Genomic DNA, 27,281 nt, shown 5'->3' with positions numbered 1-27,281 from the left:
TCAGTTCAGTTGCCACTGCTACACATTAAAATTGAGTAATGACAAATAAGGAAGCAACACCACACACAAGTTTGTAACATAACTTTGGGACAAAAATGGCCCCCGGGCTGTAATTTGGTCGCCTGGGACTAAGATATCCTTAAAAAAACAATTTAAATCCATTCCAAACTAATCAGGTCGGTCCATGAGGAACATGAAGATTCTGGACTAACAATACTCCTATCTGTGCTTTTTGTTCCAGCTGTCGCATTCAGTTCAGTTGCCACTGCTACACATTCAAATTGAGTAATGACAAATAAGGAAGCAACACCACACTAAGTTTGTAACATAACTTTGTCACAAAAATGGCCCCCGGTCTGGAATTTGGTCGCTTGGGACTAAGATATCCTTAAAAAACCAATTCAAATCCATTACAAACTAATCAGGTCGGTCCATGAGGAACATGAAGATTCTGGACTAACAATACTCCTATCTCTGCTTTTTGTTCCAGCTGTCACATTCAGTTCAGTTGCCACTGCTACACATTAAAATTGAGTAATGACAAATAAGGAAGCAACACCACACTAAGTTTGTAACATAACTTTGTCACAAAAATGTCCCCCGGGCTGTAATTTGGTCGCCTGGGACTAAGATATCCTTAAAAAAACAATTTAAATCCATTACAAACTAATCAGGTCGGTCCATGAGGAACATGAAGATTCTGGACTAACAATACTCCTATCTGTGTTTTTTGTTCCAGGTGTTGCATTCAGTTCAGTTGCCACTGCTACACATTAAAATTGAGTAATGACAAATAAGGAAGCAACACCACACACTAAGTTTGTAACATAACTTTGGGACAAAAATGGCCCCAAGGCTGAAATTTGGTTGCCTGGGACTAAGATATCCTTAAAAAAACAATTTAAATCCATTACAAACTAATCAGGTCGGTCCATGAGGAACATGAAGATTCTGGACTAACAATACTCCTATCTGTGTTTTTTGTTCCAGCTGTCGCATTCAGTTCAGTTGCCACTGCTACACATTAAAATTGAGTAATGACAAATAAGGAAGCAACACCACGCACACGTTTGTAACATAACTTTGGGACAAAAATGGCCCCCGGGCTGTAATTTGGTCGCCTGGGACTAAGATATCCTTAAAAAAACAATTTAAATCCATTACAAACTAATCAGGTCGGTCCATGAGGAACATGAAGATTCTGGACTAACAATACTCCTATCTGTGCTTTTCGTTCCAGCTGTCGCATTCAGTTCAGTTGCCACTGCTACACATTAAAATTGAGTAATGACAAATAAGGAAGCAACACCACACAAAAGTTTGTAACATAACTTTGGGACAAAAATGGCCCCCGGGCTGTAATTTGGTCACCTGGGACTAAGATATCCTTAAAAAAACAATTTAAATCCATTACAAACCAATCAGGTCGGGCCATGAGGAACTTGACGATTCTGGACTAACAATACTCCTATCTGTGCTTTTTGTTCCAGCTGTCGCATTCAGTTCAAAATCGAGTAATGACAAATAAGGAAGCAACACCACACACTAAGTTTGTAACATAACTTTGGGACAAAAATGGCCCCAAGGCTGAAATTTGGTCGCCTGGGACTAAGATATCCTTAAAAAAACAATTTAAATCCATTACAAACTAATCAGGTCGGTCCATGAGGAACATGAAGATTCTGGACTAACAATACTCCTATCTGTGCTTTTTGTTCCAGCTGTCGCATTCAGTTCAAAATCGAGTAATGACAAATAAGGAAGCAACACCACAATAAGTTTGTAACATAATTTTGTCACAAAAATGGCCCCCGGGCTGTAATTTGGTCGCCTGGGACTAAGATATCCTTAAAAAAAAACAATTTAAATCCATTACAAACTAATCAGGTCGGTCCATGAGGAACATGAAGATTTTGGACTAACAATACTCTTATCTGTGTTTTTTGTTCCAGCTGACCAACGTAATTTTGAGACGCTGTCGCATTCAGTTCAGTTTTCACTGCTACACATTCAAATTGAGTAATGACAAATAAGGAAGCAACACCACACACTAGTTTGTAACATAACTTTGGGACAAAAATGGCCCTCAAGCTGTAATTTGGTCGCCTGGGACTAAGATATCCTTAAAAAAACAATTTAAATCCATTACAAACAAATCAGGTCGGTCCATGAGGAACATGAAGATTCTGGACTAACAATACTCCTATCTGTGCTTTTTGTTCCAGCTGTCGCATTCAGTTCAAAATCGAGTAATGACAAATAAGGAAGCAACACCACACTAAGTTTGTAACATAACTTTGTCACAAAAACGGCCCTCAGGCTGTAATTTGGTCGCCTGGGACTAAGATATCCTTAAAAAACCAATTTAAATCCATTACAAACTAATCAGGTCGGTCCATGAGGAACATGAAGATTCTGGATTAACAATACTCCTATCTGTGCTTTTTGTTCCAGCTGTCGCATTCAGTTCAGTTGCCACTGCTACACATTAAAATTAAGTAATGACAAATAAGGAAGCAATACCACACTAAGTTTGTAACATAACTTTGTCACAAAAATGGCCCCCGGGCTGTAACTTGGTCGCCTGGGACTAAGATATCCTTGAAAAACAATTTAAATCCATTACAAACTAATCAGGTCGGTCCATGAGGAACATGAAGATTCTGGACTAACAATACTCCTATCTGTGCTTTTTGTTCCAGCTGTCGCATTCAGTTCAGTTGCCACTGTTACACATTAAAATTGAGTAGTGACAAATAAGGAAGCAACACCACACAAAAGTTTGTTACATAACTTTGGGACAAAAATGGCACCCGGGCTGTAATTTGGTCGCCTGGGACTAAGATATCCTTAAAAAAAACAATTTAAATCCATTACAAACTAATCAGGTCGGTCTATGAAGAATATGACGATTCTGGACTAACAATACTCCTATCTGTGCTTTTTGTTCCAGCTGTCGCATTCAGTTCAGTTGCCACTGCTACACATTAAAATTGAGTAATGACAAATAAGGAAGCAACACCACACACTAAGTTTGTAACATAACTTTGTCACAAAAATGGGCCCCGGGCTGAAATTTGGTCGCCTGGGACTAAGATATCCTTACAAAACAATTTAAATCCATTACAAACTACTCAGGTCGGTCCATGAGGAACATGAAGATTCTGGACTAACAATACTCCTATCTGTGCTTTTTGTTCCAGCTGTCGCATTCAGTTCAAAATCGAGTAATGACAAATAAGGAAGCAACACCACACAAAAGTTTGTAACATAACTTTGGGACAAAAATGGCCCTCAGGCTGTAATTTGGCCGCCTGGGACTAAGATATCCTTGAAAAACAATTTAAATCCATTACAAACTAATCAGGTCGGTCCATGAGAAACATGAAGATTCTGGACTAACAATACTCCTGTCTGTGTTTTTTGTTCCAGCTGTCGCATTCAGTTCAAAATCGAGTAATGACAAATAAGGAAGCAACACCACACTAAGTTTGTAACATAACTTTGGGACAAAAATGGCCCCCGGGCTGTAATTTGGTCGCCTGGGACTAAGATATCCTTAAAAAAACAATTTAAATCCATTACAAACAAATCAGGTCGGTCCATGAGGAACATGAAGATTCTGGACTAACAATACTCCTGTCTGTGCTTTTTGTTCCAGCTGTCGCATTCAGTTCAAAATCGAGTAATGACAAATAAGGAAGCAACACCACACTAAGTTTGTAACATAACTTTGTCACAAAAATGGCCCCCGGGCTGTAATTTGGTCGCCTGGGACTAAGATATCCTTAAAAAAAACAATTTAAATCCATTACAAACTAATCAGGTCGGTCCATGAGGAACATGAAGATTCTGAACTAACAATACTCCTATCTGTGCTTTTTGTTCCAGCTGTCGCATTCAGTTCAAAATCGAGTAATGACAAATAAGGAAGCAACACCACACACAAGTTTATAACATAACTTTGGGACAAAAATGGCCCCAAGGCTGAAATTTGGTCGCCTGGGACTAAGATATCCTTGAAAAACAATTTAAATCCATTACAAACTAATCAGGTCGGTCCATGAGGAACATGAAGATTCTGGACTAACAATACTCCTATCTGTGCTTTTTGTTCCAGCTGTCGCATTCAGTTCAAAATCGAGTAATGACAAATAAGGAAGCAACACCACACTAAGTTTGTAACATAACTTTGTCACAAAAATGGCCCCCGGGCTGTAATTTGGTCGCCTGGGACTAAGATATCCTTAAAAAAAACAATTTAAATCCATTACAAACTAATCAGGTCGGTCCATGAGGAACATGAAGATTCTGGACTAACAATACTCCTATCTGTGCTTTTTGTTCCAGCTGTCGCATTCAGTTCAAAATCGAGTAATGACAAATAAGGAAGCAAGACCACACACAAGTTTATAACATAACTTTGGGACAAAAATGGCCCCAAGGCTGAAATTTGGTCGCCTGGGACTAAGATATCCTTAAAAACCAATTTAAATCCATTACAAACTAATCAGGTCGGTCCATGAGGAACATGAAGATTCTGGACTAACAATACTCCTATCTGTGCTTTTTGTTCCAGCTGTCGCATTCAGTTCAAAATCGAGTAATGACAAATAAGGAAGCAACACCACACACTAGTTTGTAACATAACTTTGGGACAAAAATGGCCCCCGGGCTGTAATTTGGTCGCCTGGGACTAAGATATCCTTAAAAAAAAACAATTTAAATCCATTACAAACTAATCAGGTCGGTCCATGAGGAACATGAAGATTCTGGACTAACAATACTCCTATCTGTGCTTTTTGTTCCAGCTGTCGCATTCAGTTCAGTTGCCACTGCTACACATTAAAATTGAGTAATGACAAATAAGGAAGCAACACCACACAAAAGTTTGTAACATTACTTTGTCACAAAAATGGCCCCCAGGCTGTAATTTGGTCGCCTGGGACTAAGATATCCTTCAAAAAACAATTTAAATCCATTACAAACTAATCAGGTCGGTCCATGAGGAACATGAAGATTCTGGACTAACAATACTCCTATCTGTGCTTTTTGTTCCAGCTGTCGCATTCAGTTCAGTTGCCACTGCTACACATTCAAATTGAGTAATGACAAATAAGGAAGCAACACCACACACAAGTTTATAACATAACTTTGGGACAAAAATGGCCCCAAGGCTGAAATTTGGTCGCCTGGGACTAAGATATCCTTAAAAACCAATTTAAATCCATTACAAACTAATCAGGTCGGTCCATGAGGAACATGAAGATTCTGGACTAACAATACTCCTATCTGTGCTTTTTGTTCCAGCTGTCGCATTCAGTTCAAAATCGAGTAATGACAAATAAGGAAGCAACACCACACACTAGTTTGTAACATAACTTTGTCACAAAAATGGCCCCCGGGCTGTAATTTGGTCGCCTGGGACTAAGATATCCTTAAAAAAAACAATTTAAATCCATTACAAACTAATCAGGTCGGTCCATGAGGAACATGAAGATTCTGAACTAACAATACTCCTATCTGTGCTTTTTGTTCCAGCTGTCGCATTCAGTTCAAAATCGAGTAATGACAAATAAGGAAGCAACACCACACACAAGTTTATAACATAACTTTGGGACAAAAATGGCCCCAAGGCTGAAATTTGGTCGCCTGGGACTAAGATATCCTTGAAAAACAATTTAAATCCATTACAAACTAATCAGGTCGGTCCATGAGGAACATGAAGATTCTGGACTAACAATACTCCTATCTGTGCTTTTTGTTCCAGCTGTCGCATTCAGTTCAAAATCGAGTAATGACAAATAAGGAAGCAACACCACACACTAGTTTGTAACATAACTTTGGGACAAAAATGGCCCCCGGGCTGTAATTTGGTCGCCTGGGACTAAGATATCCTTAAAAAAAAACAATTTAAATCCATTACAAACTAATCAGGTCGGTCCATGAGGAACATGAAGATTCTGGACTAACAATACTCCTATCTGTGCTTTTTGTTCCAGCTGTCGCATTCAGTTCAGTTGCCACTGCTACACATTAAAATTGAGTAATGACAAATAAGGAAGCAACACCACACAAAAGTTTGTAACATTACTTTGTCACAAAAATGGCCCCCAGGCTGTAATTTGGTCGCCTGGGACTAAGATATCCTTCAAAAAACAATTTAAATCCATTACAAACTAATCAGGTCGGTCCATGAGGAACATGAAGATTCTGGACTAACAATACTCCTATCTGTGCTTTTTGTTCCAGCTGTCGCATTCAGTTCAGTTGCCACTGCTACACATTCAAATTGAGTAATGACAAATAAGGAAGCAACACCACACACAAGTTTATAACATAACTTTGGGACAAAAATGGCCCCAAGGCTGAAATTTGGTCGCCTGGGACTAAGATATCCTTAAAAAAACAATTGAAATCCATTACAAACTAATCAGGTCGGTCCATGAGGAACATGAAGATTCTGGACTAACAATACTCCTTAAAATCGAGTAATGACAAATAAGGAAGCAACACCACACACAAGTTTATAACATAACTTTGGGACAAAAATGGCCCCAAGGCTGAAATTTGGTCGCCTGGGACTAAGATATCCTTAAAAAAACAATTTAAATCCATTACAAACTAATCAGGTCGGTCCATGAGGAACATGAAGATTCTGGACTAACAATACTCCTATCTGTGCTTTTTGTTCCAGCTGTCGCATTCAGTTCAAAATCGAGTAATGACAAATAAGGAAGCAACACCACACTAAGTTTGTAACATAACTTTGGGACAAAAATGGCCCTCAGGCTGTAATTTGGTCGCCTGGGACTAAGATATCCTTCAAAAAACAATTTAAATCCATTACAAACTAATCAGGTCGGTCCATGAGGAACATGAAGATTCTGGACTAACAATACTCCTATCTGTGCTTTTTGTTCCAGCTGTCGCATTCAGTTCAAAATCGAGTAATGACAAATAAGGAAGCAACACCACACTAAGTTTGTAACATAACTTTGTCACAAAAATGGCCCCCGGGCTGTAATTTGGTCGCCTGGGACTAAGATATCCTTAAAAAAACAATTTTAATCCATTACAAACTAATCAGGTCGGTCCATGAGGAACATGAAGATTCTGGACTAACAATACTCCTATCTGTGCTTTTTGTTCCAGCTGTCGCATTCAGTTCAGTTGCCACTGCTACACATTAAAATTAAGTAATGACAAATAAGGAAGCAATACCACACTAAGTTTGTAACATAACTTTGGGACAAAAATGGCCCCCGGGCTGTAATTTGGTCGCCTGGGACTAAGATATCCTTAAAAAAAAAATGTAAATCCATTACAAACTAATCAGGTCGGTTCCATGAGGAACATGGAGATTCTGGACTAACAATATTCCTATCTGTGCTTTTTGTTCCAGCTGTCGCATTCAGTTCAGTTGCCACTGCTACACGTTAAAATCGAGTAATGACAAATAAGGAAGCAAAACCACACTAAGTTTGTAACATAACTTTGTCACAAAAATGGCCCCCAGGCTGTAATTTGGTCGCCTGGGACTAAGATATCCTTAAAAAACCCAATTTCAATCCATTACAAACTAATCAGGTCGGTCCATGAGGAACATGAAGATTCTGGACTAACAATACTCCTATCTGTGCTTTTTGTTCCAGCTGTCGCATTCAGTTCAAAATCGAGTAATGACAAATAAGGAAGCAACACCACACACTAGTTTGTAACATAACTTTGGGACAAAAATGGCCCCAAGGCTGAAATTTGGTCGCCTGGGACTAAGATATCCTTAAAAAAACAATTTAAATCCATTACAAACTAATCAGGTCGGTCCATGAGGAACATGAAGATTCTGGACTAACAATACTCCTATCTGTGCTTTTTGTTCCAGCTGTCGCATTCAGTTCAAAATCGAGTAATGACAAATAAGGAAGCAACACCACACTAAGTTTGTAACATAACTTTGTCACAAAAATGGGCCCCGGGCTGTAATTTGGTCGCCTGGGACTAAGATATCCTTAAAAAAAACAATTTAAATCCATTACAAACTAATCAGGTCGGTCCATGAGGAACATGAAGATTCTGGACTAACGATACTCCTATCTGTATTTTTTGTTCCAGCTGTCGCATTCAGTTCAGTTGCCACTGCTACACATTAAAATTGAGTAGTGACAAATAAGGAAGCAACACCACACTAAGTTTGTAACATAACTTTGGGACAAAAATGGACCTCAGGCTGTAATTTGGTCGCCTGGGACTAAGATATCCTTAAAAAAACAATTTAAATCCATTACAAACTAATCAGGTCGGTCCATGAGGAACATGAAGATTCTGGACTAACAATACTCCTATCTGTGCTTTTTGTTCCAGCTGTCGCATTCAGTTCAGTTGCCACTGCTACACATTAAAATTGAGTAATGACAAATAAGGAAGCAACACCACACACAAGTTTATAACATAACTTTGGGACAAAAATGGCCCCAAGGCTGAAATTTGGTCGCCTGGGACTAAGATATCCTTAAAAAACCCAATTTAAATCCATTACAAACTAATCAGGTCGGTCCATGAGGAACATGAAGATTCTGGACTAACAATACTCCTTAAAATCGAGTAATGACAAATAAGGAAGCAACACCACACACAAGTTTATAACATAACTTTGGGACAAAAATGGCCCCAAGGCTGAAATTTGGTCGCCTGGGACTAAGATATCCTTGAAAAACAATTTAAATCCATTACAAACTAATCAGGTCGGTCCATGAGGAACATGAAGATTCTGGACTAACAATACTCCTATCTGTGTTTTTTGTTCCAACTGACCATCGTAATTCTGACATGCTGTCACATTCAGTTCAGTTGCCACTGCTACACATTAAAATTGAGTAATGACAAATAAGGAAGCAACACCACACTAAGTTTGTAACATAACTTTGTGACAAAAATGGCCCCCGGGCTGTAATTTGGTCGCCTGGGACTAAGATATCCTTGAAAAACAATTTAAATCCATCACAAACTAATCAGGTCGGTCCATGAGGAACATGAAGATTCTGGACTAACAATACTCCTATCTGTGCTTTTTGTTCCAGCTGTCGCATTCAGTTCAAAATCGAGTAATGACAAATAAGGAAGCAACACCACACTAAGTTTGTAACATAACTTTGGGACAAAAATGGCCCCAAGGCTGAAATTTGGTCGCCTGGGACTAAGATATCCTTAAAAAAACAATTTAAATCCATTACAAACTAATCAGGTCGGTCCATGAGGAACATGAAGATTCTGGACTAACAATACTCCTATCTGTGTTTTTTGTTCCAGCTGTCGCATTCAATTCAAAATCGAGTAATGACAAATAAGGAAGCAACACCACACACAAGTTTATAACATAACTTTGGGACAAAAATGGCCCCAAGGCTGAAATTTGGTCGCCTGGGACTAAGATATCCTTGAAAAACAATTTAAATCCATTACAAACTAATCAGGTCGGTCCATGAGGAACATGAAGATTCTGGACTAACAATACTCCTATCTGTGCTTTTTGTTCCAGCTGTCGCATTCAGTTCAGTTGCCACTGCTACACATTAAAATTGAGTAATGACAAATAGGGAAGCAACACCACACTAAGTTTGTAACATAACTTTGGGACAAAAATGGCCCCCAGACTGTAATTAGGTCGCCTGGGACTAAGATATCCTTAAAAAAACAATTTAAATCCATTACAAACTAATCAGGTCGGTCCATGAGGAACATGAAGATTCTGGACTAACAATACTCCTATCTGTGCTTTTTGTTCCAGCTGTCGCATTCAGTTCAGTTGCCACTGCTACACATTAAAATTGAGTAATGACAAATAAGGAAGCAACACCACACACAAGTTTATAACATAACTTTGGGACAAAAATGGCCCCAAGGCTGAAATTTGGTCGCCTGGGACTAAGATATCCTTAAAAAAAAACAATTTGAATCCATTACAAACTAATCAGGTCGGTCCATGAGGAACATGAAGATTCTGGACTAACAATACTCCTATCTGTGCTTTTTGTTCCAGCTGTCGCATTCAGTTCAGTTGCCACTGCTACACATTAAAATTGAGTAATGACAAATAAGGAAGCAAAACCACACTAAGTTTGTAACATAACTTTGTCACAAAAATGGCCCCCGGGCTGTAATTTGGTCGCCTGGGACTAAGATATCCTTAAAAAAAAACAATTTAAATCCATTACAAACTAATCAGGTTGGTCCATGAGGAACATGAAGATTCTGGACTAACAATACTCCTATCTGGGCTTTTTGTTCCAGCTGTCGCATTCAGTTCAGTTGCCACTGCTACACATTAAAATTGAGTAATGACAAATAAGGAAGCAACACCACACAAAAGTTTGTAACATAACTTTGGGACAAAAATGGCCCTCAGGCTGTAATTTGGTCGCCTGGGACTAAGATATCCTTAAAAAACCCAATTTAAATCCATTACAAACTAATCAGGTCGGTCCATGAGGAACATGAAGCTTCTGGACTAACAATACTCCTATCTGTGTTTTTTGTTCCAGCTGTCGCATTCAGTTCAGTTGCCACTGCTACACATTAAAATTGAGTAATGACAAATAAGGAAGCAACACCACACACAAGTTTATAACATAACTTTGGGACAAAAATGGCCCCCAGGCTGAAATTTGGTCGCCTGGGACTAAGATATCCTTGAAAAACAATTTAAATCCATTACAAACTAATCAGGTCGGTCCATGAGGAACATGAAGATTCTGGACTAACAATACTCCTATCTGTGCTTTTTGTTCCAGCTGTCGCATTCAGTTCAAAATCGAGTAATGACAAATAAGGAAGCAACACCACACACAAGTTTATAACATAACTTTGGGACAAAAATGGCCCCAAGGCTGAAATTTGGTCGCCTGGGACTAAGATATCATTGAAAAACAATTTAAATCCATTACAAACTAATCAGGTCGGTCCATGAGGAACATGACGATTCTGGACTAACAATACTCCTATCTGTGCTTTTTGTTCCAGCTGTCGCATTCAGTTCAGTTGCCACTGCTACACATTAAAATTGAGTAATGACAAATAAGGAAGCAACACCACACTAAGTTTGTAACATAACTTTGTCACAAAAACGGCCCTCAGGCTGTAATTTGGTCGCCTGGGACTAAGATATCCTTAAAAAAACAATTTAAATCCATTACAAACTAATCAGGTCGGTCCATGAGGAACATGAAGCTTCTGGACTAACAATACTCCTATCTGTGTTTTTTGTTCCAGCTGTCGCATTCAGTTCAGTTGCCACTGCTACACATTAAAATTGAGTAATGACAAATAAGGAAGCAACACCACACTAAGTTTGTAACATAACTTTGGGACAAAAATGGCCCCAAGGCTGTAATTTGGTCGCCTGGGACTAAGATATCCTTAAAAAACCCAATTTAAATCCATTACAAACTAATCAGGTCGGTCCATGAGGAACATGAAGATTCTGGACTAACAATACTCCTATCTGTATTTTTTGTTCCAGCTGTCGCATTCAGTTCAGTTGCCACTGCTACACATTAAAATTGAGTAATGACAAATAAGGAAGCAACACCACACAAATTTGTAACATAACTTTGTCACAAAAATGGCCCCCGGGCTGTAATTTGGTCGCCTGGGACTAAGATATCCTTAAAAAAACAATTTAAATCCATTACAAACTAATCAGGTCGGTCCATGAGGAACATGAAGATTCTGGACTAACAATACTCCTATCTGTGCTTTTTGTTCCAGCTGTCGCATTCAGTTCAAAATCGAGTAATGACAAATAAGGAAGCAACACCACACACAAGTTTATAACATAACTTTGGGACAAAAATGGCCCCAAGGCTGAAATTTGGTCGCCTGGGACTAAGATATCCTTAAAAAAAAACAATTTAAATCCATTACAAACTAATCAGGTCGGTCCATGAGGAACATGAAGATTCTGGACTAACAATACTCCTATCTGGGCTTTTTGTTCCAGCTGTCGCATTCAGTTCAGTTGCCACTGCTACACATTAAAATTGAGTAATGACAAATAAGGAAGCAACACCACACACAAGTTTGTAACATAACTTTGGGACAAAAATGGCCCCCGGGCTGTAATTTGGTCGCCTGGGACTAAGATATCCTTAAAAAAACAATTTAAATCCATTCCAAACTAATCAGGTCGGTCCATGAGGAACATGAAGATTCTGGACTAACAATACTCCTATCTGTGCTTTTTGTTCCAGCTGTCGCATTCAGTTCAGTTGCCACTGCTACACATTCAAATTGAGTAATGACAAATAAGGAAGCAACACCACACTAAGTTTGTAACATAACTTTGTCACAAAAATGGCCCCCGGTCTGGAATTTGGTCGCTTGGGACTAAGATATCCTTAAAAAACCAATTCAAATCCATTACAAACTAATCAGGTCGGTCCATGAGGAACATGAAGATTCTGGACTAACAATACTCCTATCTCTGCTTTTTGTTCCAGCTGTCACATTCAGTTCAGTTGCCACTGCTACACATTAAAATTGAGTAATGACAAATAAGGAAGCAACACCACACTAAGTTTGTAACATAACTTTGTCACAAAAATGTCCCCCGGGCTGTAATTTGGTCGCCTGGGACTAAGATATCCTTAAAAAAACAATTTAAATCCATTACAAACTAATCAGGTCGGTCCATGAGGAACATGAAGATTCTGGACTAACAATACTCCTATCTGTGTTTTTTGTTCCAGGTGTTGCATTCAGTTCAGTTGCCACTGCTACACATTAAAATTGAGTAATGACAAATAAGGAAGCAACACCACACACTAAGTTTGTAACATAACTTTGGGACAAAAATGGCCCCAAGGCTGAAATTTGGTTGCCTGGGACTAAGATATCCTTAAAAAAACAATTTAAATCCATTACAAACTAATCAGGTCGGTCCATGAGGAACATGAAGATTCTGGACTAACAATACTCCTATCTGTGTTTTTTGTTCCAGCTGTCGCATTCAGTTCAGTTGCCACTGCTACACATTAAAATTGAGTAATGACAAATAAGGAAGCAACACCACGCACACGTTTGTAACATAACTTTGGGACAAAAATGGCCCCCGGGCTGTAATTTGGTCGCCTGGGACTAAGATATCCTTAAAAAAACAATTTAAATCCATTACAAACTAATCAGGTCGGTCCATGAGGAACATGAAGATTCTGGACTAACAATACTCCTATCTGTGCTTTTCGTTCCAGCTGTCGCATTCAGTTCAGTTGCCACTGCTACACATTAAAATTGAGTAATGACAAATAAGGAAGCAACACCACACAAAAGTTTGTAACATAACTTTGGGACAAAAATGGCCCCCGGGCTGTAATTTGGTCACCTGGGACTAAGATATCCTTAAAAAAACAATTTAAATCCATTACAAACCAATCAGGTCGGGCCATGAGGAACTTGACGATTCTGGACTAACAATACTCCTATCTGTGCTTTTTGTTCCAGCTGTCGCATTCAGTTCAAAATCGAGTAATGACAAATAAGGAAGCAACACCACACACTAAGTTTGTAACATAACTTTGGGACAAAAATGGCCCCAAGGCTGAAATTTGGTCGCCTGGGACTAAGATATCCTTAAAAAAACAATTTAAATCCATTACAAACTAATCAGGTCGGTCCATGAGGAACATGAAGATTCTGGACTAACAATACTCCTATCTGTGCTTTTTGTTCCAGCTGTCGCATTCAGTTCAAAATCGAGTAATGACAAATAAGGAAGCAACACCACAATAAGTTTGTAACATAATTTTGTCACAAAAATGGCCCCCGGGCTGTAATTTGGTCGCCTGGGACTAAGATATCCTTAAAAAAAAACAATTTAAATCCATTACAAACTAATCAGGTCGGTCCATGAGGAACATGAAGATTTTGGACTAACAATACTCTTATCTGTGTTTTTTGTTCCAGCTGACCAACGTAATTTTGAGACGCTGTCGCATTCAGTTCAGTTTTCACTGCTACACATTCAAATTGAGTAATGACAAATAAGGAAGCAACACCACACACTAGTTTGTAACATAACTTTGGGACAAAAATGGCCCTCAAGCTGTAATTTGGTCGCCTGGGACTAAGATATCCTTAAAAAAACAATTTAAATCCATTACAAACAAATCAGGTCGGTCCATGAGGAACATGAAGATTCTGGACTAACAATACTCCTATCTGTGCTTTTTGTTCCAGCTGTCGCATTCAGTTCAAAATCGAGTAATGACAAATAAGGAAGCAACACCACACTAAGTTTGTAACATAACTTTGTCACAAAAACGGCCCTCAGGCTGTAATTTGGTCGCCTGGGACTAAGATATCCTTAAAAAACCAATTTAAATCCATTACAAACTAATCAGGTCGGTCCATGAGGAACATGAAGATTCTGGATTAACAATACTCCTATCTGTGCTTTTTGTTCCAGCTGTCGCATTCAGTTCAGTTGCCACTGCTACACATTAAAATTAAGTAATGACAAATAAGGAAGCAATACCACACTAAGTTTGTAACATAACTTTGTCACAAAAATGGCCCCCGGGCTGTAACTTGGTCGCCTGGGACTAAGATATCCTTGAAAAACAATTTAAATCCATTACAAACTAATCAGGTCGGTCCATGAGGAACATGAAGATTCTGGACTAACAATACTCCTATCTGTGCTTTTTGTTCCAGCTGTCGCATTCAGTTCAGTTGCCACTGTTACACATTAAAATTGAGTAGTGACAAATAAGGAAGCAACACCACACAAAAGTTTGTTACATAACTTTGGGACAAAAATGGCACCCGGGCTGTAATTTGGTCGCCTGGGACTAAGATATCCTTAAAAAAAACAATTTAAATCCATTACAAACTAATCAGGTCGGTCTATGAAGAATATGACGATTCTGGACTAACAATACTCCTATCTGTGCTTTTTGTTCCAGCTGTCGCATTCAGTTCAGTTGCCACTGCTACACATTAAAATTGAGTAATGACAAATAAGGAAGCAACACCACACACTAAGTTTGTAACATAACTTTGTCACAAAAATGGGCCCCGGGCTGAAATTTGGTCGCCTGGGACTAAGATATCCTTACAAAACAATTTAAATCCATTACAAACTAATCAGGTCGGTCCATGAGGAACATGAAGATTCTGGACTAACAATACTCCTATCTGTGCTTTTTGTTCCAGCTGTCGCATTCAGTTCAAAATCGAGTAATGACAAATAAGGAAGCAACACCACACAAAAGTTTGTAACATAACTTTGGGACAAAAATGGCCCTCAGGCTGTAATTTGGCCGCCTGGGACTAAGATATCCTTGAAAAACAATTTAAATCCATTACAAACTAATCAGGTCGGTCCATGAGAAACATGAAGATTCTGGACTAACAATACTCCTGTCTGTGTTTTTTGTTCCAGCTGTCGCATTCAGTTCAAAATCGAGTAATGACAAATAAGGAAGCAACACCACACTAAGTTTGTAACATAACTTTGGGACAAAAATGGCCCCCGGGCTGTAATTTGGTCGCCTGGGACTAAGATATCCTTAAAAAAACAATTTAAATCCATTACAAACAAATCAGGTCGGTCCATGAGGAACATGAAGATTCTGGACTAACAATACTCCTGTCTGTGCTTTTTGTTCCAGCTGTCGCATTCAGTTCAAAATCGAGTAATGACAAATAAGGAAGCAACACCACACTAAGTTTGTAACATAACTTTGTCACAAAAATGGCCCCCGGGCTGTAATTTGGTCGCCTGGGACTAAGATATCCTTAAAAAAAACAATTTAAATCCATTACAAACTAATCAGGTCGGTCCATGAGGAACATGAAGATTCTGAACTAACAATACTCCTATCTGTGCTTTTTGTTCCAGCTGTCGCATTCAGTTCAAAATCGAGTAATGACAAATAAGGAAGCAACACCACACACAAGTTTATAACATAACTTTGGGACAAAAATGGCCCCAAGGCTGAAATTTGGTCGCCTGGGACTAAGATATCCTTGAAAAACAATTTAAATCCATTACAAACTAATCAGGTCGGTCCATGAGGAACATGAAGATTCTGGACTAACAATACTCCTATCTGTGCTTTTTGTTCCAGCTGTCGCATTCAGTTCAAAATCGAGTAATGACAAATAAGGAAGCAACACCACACTAAGTTTGTAACATAACTTTGTCACAAAAATGGCCCCCGGGCTGTAATTTGGTCGCCTGGGACTAAGATATCCTTAAAAAAAACAATTTAAATCCATTACAAACTAATCAGGTCGGTCCATGAGGAACATGAAGATTCTGGACTAACAATACTCCTATCTGTGCTTTTTGTTCCAGCTGTCGCATTCAGTTCAAAATCGAGTAATGACAAATAAGGAAGCAAGACCACACACAAGTTTATAACATAACTTTGGGACAAAAATGGCCCCAAGGCTGAAATTTGGTCGCCTGGGACTAAGATATCCTTAAAAACCAATTTAAATCCATTACAAACTAATCAGGTCGGTCCATGAGGAACATGAAGATTCTGGACTAACAATACTCCTATCTGTGCTTTTTGTTCCAGCTGTCGCATTCAGTTCAAAATCGAGTAATGACAAATAAGGAAGCAACACCACACACTAGTTTGTAACATAACTTTGGGACAAAAATGGCCCCCGGGCTGTAATTTGGTCGCCTGGGACTAAGATATCCTTAAAAAAAAACAATTTAAATCCATTACAAACTAATCAGGTCGGTCCATGAGGAACATGAAGATTCTGGACTAACAATACTCCTATCTGTGCTTTTTGTTCCAGCTGTCGCATTCAGTTCAGTTGCCACTGCTACACATTAAAATTGAGTAATGACAAATAAGGAAGCAACACCACACAAAAGTTTGTAACATTACTTTGTCACAAAAATGGCCCCCAGGCTGTAATTTGGTCGCCTGGGACTAAGATATCCTTCAAAAAACAATTTAAATCCATTACAAACTAATCAGGTCGGTCCATGAGGAACATGAAGATTCTGGACTAACAATACTCCTATCTGTGCTTTTTGTTCCAGCTGTCGCATTCAGTTCAGTTGCCACTGCTACACATTCAAATTGAGTAATGACAAATAAGGAAGCAACACCACACACAAGTTTATAACATAACTTTGGGACAAAAATGGCCCCAAGGCTGAAATTTGGTCGCCTGGGACTAAGATATCCTTAAAAACCAATTTAAATCCATTACAAACTAATCAGGTCGGTCCATGAGGAACATGAAGATTCTGGACTAACAATACTCCTATCTGTGCTTTTTGTTCCAGCTGTCGCATTCAGTTCAAAATCGAGTAATGACAAATAAGGAAGCAACACCACACACTAGTTTGTAACATAACTTTGTCACAAAAATGGCCCCCGGGCTGTAATTTGGTCGCCTGGGACTAAGATATCCTTAAAAAAAACAATTTAAATCCATTACAAACTAATCAGGTCGGTCCATGAGGAACATGAAGATTCTGAACTAACAATACTCCTATCTGTGCTTTTTGTTCCAGCTGTCGCATTCAGTTCAAAATCGAGTAATGACAAATAAGGAAGCAACACCACACACAAGTTTATAACATAACTTTGGGACAAAAATGGCCCCAAGGCTGAAATTTGGTCGCCTGGGACTAAGATATCCTTGAAAAACAATTTAAATCCATTACAAACTAATCAGGTCGGTCCATGAGGAACATGAAGATTCTGGACTAACAATACTCCTATCTGTGCTTTTTGTTCCAGCTGTCGCATTCAGTTCAAAATCGAGTAATGACAAATAAGGAAGCAACACCACACTAAGTTTGTAACATAACTTTGTCACAAAAATGGCCCCCGGGCTGTAATTTGGTCGCCTGGGACTAAGATATCCTTAAAAAAAACAATTTAAATCCATTACAAACTAATCAGGTCGGTCCATGAGGAACATGAAGATTCTGGACTAACAATACTCCTATCTGTGCTTTTTGTTCCAGCTGTCGCATTCAGTTCAAAATCGAGTAATGACAAATAAGGAAGCAAGACCACACACAAGTTTATAACATAACTTTGGGACAAAAATGGCCCCAAGGCTGAAATTTGGTCGCCTGGGACTAAGATATCCTTAAAAACCAATTTAAATCCATTACAAACTAATCAGGTCGGTCCATGAGGAACATGAAGATTCTGGACTAACAATACTCCTATCTGTGCTTTTTGTTCCAGCTGTCGCATTCAGTTCAAAATCGAGTAATGACAAATAAGGAAGCAACACCACACACTAGTTTGTAACATAACTTTGGGACAAAAATGGCCCCCGGGCTGTAATTTGGTCGCCTGGGACTAAGATATCCTTAAAAAAAAACAATTTAAATCCATTACAAACTAATCAGGTCGGTCCATGAGGAACATGAAGATTCTGGACTAACAATACTCCTATCTGTGCTTTTTGTTCCAGCTGTCGCATTCAGTTCAGTTGCCACTGCTACACATTAAAATTGAGTAATGACAAATAAGGAAGCAACACCACACAAAAGTTTGTAACATTACTTTGTCACAAAAATGGCCCCCAGGCTGTAATTTGGTCGCCTGGGACTAAGATATCCTTCAAAAAACAATTTAAATCCATTACAAACTAATCAGGTCGGTCCATGAGGAACATGAAGATTCTGGACTAACAATACTCCTATCTGTGCTTTTTGTTCCAGCTGTCGCATTCAGTTCAAAATCGAGTAATGACAAATAAGGAAGCAACACCACACAAAAGTTTGTAACATAACTTTGTCACACAAATGGGCCCCGGGCTGTAATTTGGTCGCCTGGGACTAAGATATCCTTGAAAAACAATTTAAATCCATTACAAACTAATCAGGTCGGTCCATGAGGAACATGAAGATTCTGGACTAACAATACTCCTATCTGTGTTTTTTGTTCCAGCTGTCGCATTCAGTTCAGTTGCCACTGCTACACATTAAAATTGAGTAGTGACAAATAAGGAAGCAACACCACACACAAGTTTATAACATAACTTTGGGACAAAAATGGCCCCAAGGCTGAAATTTGGTCGCCTGGGACTAAGATATCCTTGAAAAACAATTTAAATCCATTACAAACTAATCAGGTCGGTCCATGAGGAACATGAAGATTCTGGACTAACAATACTCCTATCTGTGCTTTTTGTTCCAGCTGTCGCATTCAGTTCAAAATCGAGTAATGACAAATAAGGAAGCAACACCACACACAAGTTTATAACATAACTTTGGGACAAAAATGGCCCCAAGGCTGAAATTTGGTCGCCTGGGACTAAGATATCCTTAAAAACCAATTTAAATCCATTACAAACTAATCAGGTCGGTCCATGAGGAACATGAAGATTCTGGACTAACAATACTCCTATCTGTGCTTTTCGTTCCAGCTGTCGCATTCAGTTCAAAATCGAGTAATGACAAATAAGGAAGCAACACCACACTAAAGTTTGTAACATAACTTTGGGACAAAAATGGCCCTCAGGCTGTAATTTGGTCGCCTGGGACTAAGATATCCTTAAAAAAACAATTTAAATCCATTACAAACTAATCAGGTCGGTCCATGAGGAACATGAAGATTCTGGACTAACAATACTCCTATCTGTGCTTTTTGTTCCAGCTGTCGCATTCAGTTCAGTTGCCACTGCTACACATTAAAATTGAGTAATGACAAATAAGGAAGCAACACCACACAAAAGTTTGTAACATAACTTTGGGACAAAAATGGCCCCCGGGCTGTAATTTGGTCGCCTGGGACTAAGATATCCTTAAAAACCAATTTAAATCCATTACAAACTAATCAGGTCGGTCCATGAGGAACATGAAGATTCTGGACTAACAATACTCCTATCTGTGCTTTTTGTTCCAGCTGTCGCATTCAGTTCAAAATCGAGTAATGACAAATAAGGAAGCAACACCACACACTAGTTTGTAACATAACTTTGGGACAAAAATGGCCCCCGGGCTGTAATTTGGTCGCCTGGGACTAAGATATCCTTAAAAAAACAATTTAAATCCATTACAAACTAATCAGGTCGGTCCATGAGGAACATGAAGATTCTGGACTAACAATACTCCTATCTGTGCTTTTTGTTCCAGCTGTCGCATTCAGTTCAGTTGCCACTGCTACACATTAAAATCAAGTATTGACAAATAAGGAAGCAACACCACACAAAAGTTTGTAACATAACTTTGGGACAAAAATGGCCCCCGGGCTGTAATTTGGTCGACTGGGACTAAGATATCCTTAAAAAAACAATTTAAATCCATTACAAACTAATCAGGTCGGTTCATGAGGAACATGAAGATTCTGGACTAACAATACTCCTATCTGTGCTTTTTGTTCCAGCTGTCACATTCAGTTCAGTTGCCACTGCTACACATTCAAATTGAGTAATGACAAATAAGGAAGCAACACCACACAAAAGTTTGTAACATAACTTTGGGACAAAAATGGCCCTCAGGCTGTAATTTGGTCGCCTGGGACTAAGATATCCTTAAAAAACCCAATTTAAATCCATTACAAACTAATCAGGTCGGTCCATGAGGAACATGAAGATTCTGGACTAACAATACTCCTATCTGTATTTTTTGTTCCAGCTGTTGCATTCAGTTCAGTTGCCACTGCTATACATTCAAATTGAGTAATGACAAATAAGGAAGCAACACCACACTAAGTTTGTAACATAACTTTGTCACAAAAATGGCCCCCGGGCTGTAATTTAGTCGCCTGGGACTAAGATATCCTTAAAAAACAATTTAAATCCATTACAAACTAATCAGGTCGGTCCATGAGGAACATGAAGATTCTGGACTAACGATACTCCTGTCTGTGTTTTTTGTTCCAGCTGTCGCATTCAGTTCAGTTGCCACTGCTACACATTAAAATTGAGTAATGACAAATAAGGAAGCAACACCACACACAAGTTTGTAACATAACTTTGTCACAAAAATGGCCCCCAGGCTGTAATTTGGTCGCCTGGGACTAAGATATCCTTAAAAAAACAATTTAAATCCATTACAAACTAATCAGGTCGGTCCATGAGGAACATGAAGATTCTGGACTAACAATACTCCTATCTGTGCTTTTTGTTCCAACTGTCGCATTCAGTTCAAAATCGAGTAATGACAAATAAGGAAGCAACACCACACTAAATTTGTAACATAACTTTGTCACAAAAATGGCCCCCGGGCTGTAATTTGATCGCCTGGGACTAAGATATCCTTAAAAAAATAATTTAAATCCATTACAAACTAATCAGGTCGGTCCATGAGGAACATGAAGATTCTGGACTAACAATACTCCTATCTGTGCTTTTTGTTCCAGCTGTCGCATTCAGTTCAAAATCGAGTAATGACAAATAAGGAAGCAACACCACACAAAAGTTTGTAACTTAACTTTGGGACAAAAATGGCCCCCGGGCTGTAATTTGGTCGCCTGGGACTAAGATATCCTTAAAAAAACAATTTAAATCCATTAAAAACTAATCAGGTCGGTCCATGAGGAACATGAAGATTCTGGACTAACAATACTCCTATCTGTGCTTTTTGTTCCAGCTGTCGCATTCAGTTCAAAATCGAGTAATGACAAATAAGGAAGCAACACCACACACAAGTTTATAACATAACTTTGGGACAAAAATGGCCCCAAGGCTGAAATTTGGTCGCCTGGGACTAAGATATCCTTGAAAAACAATTTAAATCCATTACAAACTAATCAGGTCGGTCCATGAGGAACATGAAGATTCTGGACTAACAATACTGTATTTTTTGTTCCAGCTGTCGCATTCAGTTCAGTTGCCACAGCTACACATTAAAATTGAGTCATGACAAATAAGGAAGCAACACCACACTAAGTTTGTAACATAACTTTGGGACAAAAATGGCCCCCGGGCTGTACTTTGGTCGCCTGGGACTAAGATATCCTTGAAAACCAATCGCCACAAAGCTTGGAATGAACGTTTCTCGTCAAAGTTCCTTACCCAGAGTTTCCACCACATGGACTTCCTTCTCCGTGTTGTTGTTGATGGCGTAGGTGTAGTAGAACCAGCAGTCGTTGGCGTCCCTCTCCTTGCAGTGCATCACGGGGTAGGAGGCGTCGTTGGGCTGAGGCAGCTTGTCCCGGTCCTTCACTTTGATCAAGTTGAAGTAGCTGCAGTCCCTCTCGCACGTTTCCTTCTTCTCCCCCGTCCCGAAAGCCCGACATTGGACGCACTCCCTGCAGGAAGCCGAACAAACGCGAGTATTGTTGGGGTGCCTGCGACACCTTTGGATTTTAAAGACAGTCCCCGCCAAAATTCCGTGTGTCACAAAATTAGAATATTGTGTAAGGGTTAAATTTTGAAGACACCTGGTGCCACAAACTAATCAGCTGATTAACTCAAAACACCTGCAAAGGGCTTTAAATGGTCTCTCAGTCCAGTTCTGAAGCCTACACAAACATGGGGGAAGACTTCAGATTTGACAGCTGTCCAAAAGGCAACCATCGACACATTGCACAAGGAGGGAAAGACACAAAAGGTTATTGCTGAAGAGGCTGGCTGTTCTCAGAGCTCTGTGTCCAAAAACATTAATGGAGAGGCAAAGGGAAGGAAAAACTGTGGTCAGAAAAAGTGTACAAGCGATAGGGATCACCGCGCCCTGGTCAAGATTGTGGAAAAAAAAACCCATTCAAAAATGTGGGGGAGATTCAGAAGGAGTCAGTGCTTCAAGATCCACCACCAAGAGACGCTTGAAAGACATGGGTTTCAACTGCCGCATACCTCGTGTCAAGCCACTGTTGACCAAGAAACAGCGCGAAAAGCGTCTCACCTGGGCTAAGGAAAAAAAAGAGCTGGACTGCTGCTGAGTGGTCCAAAGTCATGTTTTCTGACGAAAGCAAATTTTGCATTTCCTTTGGAAATCGAGGTCCCAGAGTCTGGAGGAAGACAGGAGAGGCACAGGATCCACGTTGCCTGAAGTCTAGTGTAAAGTTTCCACCATCAGTGATGGTTTGGGGTGCCATGTCATCGGCTGGTGTCGGTCCACTCTGTTTCCTGAGATCCAGGGTCAACGCAGCCGTCTACCAGCAAGTTTTAGAGCACTTCATGCTTCCTGCTGCTGACCTGCTCTATGGAGATGGAGATTTATTAAGGTCTTACCTTTACTTATAAAATAAGTCCATGAGCCGCTGTTGTGCTGGATTAATGAACCCCCCGACGGGTGTGTTATATCAACTAAAGCCCTCACTTAAACTTTCCACGTGCAAGATTGAATCTATTTAAAAAAGTGTAACCGAGGGTTTATAAATGTGGCCTATACTGTATGAAACTACAAAATAACAAACACGGAGGCTCCAGTTTACACGAGGACCACTTTATTTACCTTCTTTCAAAAACTTCCGCTACACTCCAACATGTCAAAATTCCGCTCTTAGCGCCTTCAAAATAAGAGCTCAAGGCATATACTGTATAACAGCGCATAACAGGAACTTAACATCACAAAGAGGAAAGCCCATAAAAATAGGTTACAAAAGTTATTTAATAAGAAGCCAAAAAGTGCAAAAACAATAATGTTCGTGTTGGAGGAGTTGTGAATTAGATACACCTGCAGTCTGCAGGTTTACCTAATGTTGTGGCCCTGCAGTCATTCACAACTCCTCCAACACGAACATTATTGTTTTTGCACTTTTTGGTTTCTTATGAAATAACTTTTTTAAATAAATTCAATCTTGCACGTGGAAAGTTTAAGTGTGGGCTTTAGTTGATATAATAATTCAAGTTCCAACAGGACTTGGCGCCTGCACACAGTGCAAAATCTACCCGTGCCTGGTTTACGGACCATGGTATTTCTGTTCTAAATTGGCCCGCCAACTCCCCTGACCTTAGCCCCTGACCTGTAATATACAACACATGACTGCAGGAGCAGATTAGGTCAGTTTCATTTATTTCGCATGATACCGGAAGCGGTCATTCTACCAGCAAAGGAGCGCGTTGAGATCGTCTAACTTGAAAAAAAAAAAACAGCAAAAAGTAGAGCTGCGCGATATTAGGAATTATGACGTCACACTGATAATCTGATTATGTAAACAAATAGCTCCAATAACAAGGACTGTTCCGATCGGGGGTTTTATGCTGTCGATTTCCATGAGTGAGATCGGCCGATACTAATACCGATTACATTTACAAACCCCAACAGCAGTGAAGTTGTCACGTTGCATAAATGGTAAATAAAAAGAGAATACAACAAATCCGTTTCAACTTATATTCAATTGAATAGACTGCAAAGAGCTGTGGCCGCAAGGTAGTTGGTGCCTGTCGTGGCGGTAATCCTAGAACCCCTTGGTGGACACCGGCGGTGAGGGATGCCGTCAAGCTGAAGAAGGAGTCCTATCGGGTTCTTTTGGCTCATGGGACTCCTGAGGCAGCGGACAGGTACCGACAGGCCAAGCGGTGTGCGGCTTCAGCGGTCGCGGAGGCAAAAACTCGGACATGGGAGGAGTTCGGGGGAGCCATGGAAAACGACTTCCGGACGGCTTCGAAGCGATTCTGGACCACCATCCGCCGCCTCGGGAAGGGGAAGCAGTGCACTACCAACACCGTGTATGGTGCGGATGGTGTTCTGCTGACCTCGACTGCGGAAGTTGTGGATCGGTGAAGGGAATACTTCGAAGACCTCCTCAATCCCACCAACACGTCTTCCTATGAGGAAGCAGTGCCTGAGGAATCTGTGGTGGGCTCTCCTATTTCTGGGGCTGAGGTTGCTGAGGTAGTTAAAAAGCTCCTCGGTGGCAAGGCCCCGGGGGTGGATGAGATCCGCCCGGAGTTCCTTAAGGCTCTGGATGCTGTAGGGCTGTCTTGGTTGACAAGACTCTGCAGCATCGCGTGGACATCGGGGGCAGTACCTCTGGATTGGCAGACCGGGGTGGTGGTTCCTCTCTTTAAAAAGGGGAACCGGAGGGTGTGTTCTAACTATCGTGGGATCACACTCCTCAGCCTTCCCGGTAAGGTCTATTCAGGTGTACCGGAGAGGAGGCTACGCCGGATAGTCGAACCTCGGATTCAGGAGGAACAGTGTGGTTTTCGTCCTGGTCGTGGAACTGTGGACCAGCTCTATACTCTCGGCAGGGTCCTTGAGGGTCCATGGGAGTTTGCCCAACCAGTCTACATGTGCTTTGTGGACTTGGAGAAGGCATTCGACCGTGTCCCTCGGGAAGTCCTGTGGGGAGTGCTCAGAGAGTATGGGGTATCTAACTGTCTGATTGTGGCAGTCCGCTCCCTGTATGATCAGTGCCAGAGCTTGGTCCGCAATGCCGGTGGTAAGTCGGACACGTTTCCAGTGAGGGTTGGACTCCGCCAAGGCTGCCCTTTGTCACCCATTCTGTTCATAACTTTTATGGACAGAATTTCTAGGCGCAGTCAAGGCGTTGAGGGGATCCAGTTTGGTGGCTGCAGGATTAGGTCTCTGCTTTTTGCAGATGATGTGGTCCTGATGGCTTCATCCGGCCAGGATCTTCAGCTCTCACTGGATCGGTTCGCAGCCGAGTGTGAAGCGACTGGGATGAGAATCAGCACCTCCAAGTCCGAGTCCATGGTTCTCGCCCGGAAAAGGGTGGAGTGCCATCTCCGGGTTGGGGAGGAGATCTTGCCCCAAGTGGAGGACTTCAAGTACCTCGGAGTCTTGTTCACGAGTGGGGGAAGAGTGGATGGTGGGATCGACAGGCGGATCGGTGCGGCGTCTTCAGTAATGCGGACGCTGTATCGATCCGTTGTGGTGAAGAAGGAGCTGAGCCGGAAGGCAAAGCTCTCGATTTACCGGTCGATCTACGTTCCCATCCTCACCTATGGTCATGAGCTTTGGGTTATGACCGAAAGGACAAGATCACGGGTACAAGCGGCCATATTCACCGTACGTGGTCCCGTTGTATCCACAGTGCGGTTCACAGGAATATCAGTTGCTGTGAAATAGTAGTCCGTGTGCGGATGGAGAGATTGCGTCTTTTCATGAACCGGATCCCTGACGCTTAGTAGGAGCCATTTTGTGGTCTTTACAGATGTAAACACACAAAGGAAATGAAACGTACGGTAATATCCGCGCCCTTTTTCTTCTTCTACGCGGGCGGGTGGTTGCTTACAGTAGAAGAAGAAGCGCTTCCTGTTCTATGGGGGCGGGTGCTTACCTTGGCGGTTGCTTGCGTAGAAGAAGAAGCGCTTCCTGTTCTACCGGGAAAAAAGATGGCGGCTGTTTACCGAAGTTGCGAGATCGAAACTTTATGAAAATGAATCGTAATATTAATCCATATATAAAGCGCACCGGGTTAAAAGCCGCACTGTCAGCTTTTGAGTAAATTTGTGGTTTTTAGGTGCGGCTAATAGTGCGGAAAATACGGTATTTGTAAACGCTTGAAGTGGGAAAGGGGTAGGATTAAATAAGCTTTGCTTCTTCCTACTCCTTTTCGGGCATGATGTCAAATGAAATGATATGAAATTGTGTGATGTATTATCATGTAAGTGTGTTCATGTTCCAAATAAAAGAAAGAAAGAAAGAAATATTAGCTCATTTGGAATTTGATGCCTGCGACGTGTTTCAAAAAAGCTGGCACAAGTGGCAAAAAAGAGCGAGAAAGTTGAGGAATGCTCATCAAAGACTTATTTGGAACATCCCACAGGTGAACATGGCTAATTGGGAACGGGTGGGTGCCATGATTGCGTATAAAAGCAGCTTCCATGGAATTCACAAACAAGGACGGGGGGCGAGGGTCGCCGCTTTTGTCAACAAATGCCTGAGCAAATTGTTTAAGGAACACCATTTCTCAACCAGCTATTGCAAGGAATTTAGGGATTTCACCATCTACGCTACCGTAATATCATCAAAAGGAGAAATCACATGATATTACGCACCTTGGATCCCTCAAAAAGCCACATCAGTGTGTAAAGGATATCACCACATGGGCTCAGGAACACTTCAGAAAACCCACTGTCAGTAACTACAGTTGGTCGCTACATCTGCAAGTGCAAGTTAAAACTCTCCTATGCAAGGTGAAAACCGTTTATCAACAACACCCAGAAACGCCGCCGGCTTCGCTGGGCCCCGAGCTCATCTAAGATGGATTCATGCAAAGTGGAAAAGTGTTCTGTGGTCCGACGAGTCCACGTTTCAAATTGTTTTTGGAAACTGTGGACGTCGTGTCCTCCGGACCGAAGAGGAAAAGAACCATCCGGATTGTTCTAGGGTCAAAGTGTAAAGGTGTGATGGTATGGGGGTGTAT

General features: G+C 40.6%; 1 protein-coding gene across 2 annotated transcripts in view; it reads right to left on the bottom strand.

Annotated features, from left to right (window-relative positions):
* The window catches only part of LOC133609891 (integrin beta-1-like), a 214,519-nt gene that overhangs the window by 58,700 nt on the left and 128,538 nt on the right, over nt 1–27,281 (bottom strand). For both annotated transcript variants that reach the window (XM_061965925.1, XM_061965926.1), the window contains exon 14: nt 22,018–22,253. In XM_061965925.1, coding sequence (XP_061821909.1) covers nt 22,018–22,253 — 236 coding nt within the window. The remainder of the gene's footprint in view (nt 1–22,017; nt 22,254–27,281) is intronic.

This window comes from Nerophis lumbriciformis, linkage group LG07, assembly GCF_033978685.3.
Source record: "Nerophis lumbriciformis linkage group LG07, RoL_Nlum_v2.1, whole genome shotgun sequence".
In the NCBI taxonomy this organism is placed as follows: domain Eukaryota; kingdom Metazoa; phylum Chordata; class Actinopteri; order Syngnathiformes; family Syngnathidae; genus Nerophis; species Nerophis lumbriciformis.
The sequence above is the reverse complement of the archived record's forward strand: the minus strand, read 5'-3'. Positions and strand labels throughout refer to the sequence as shown.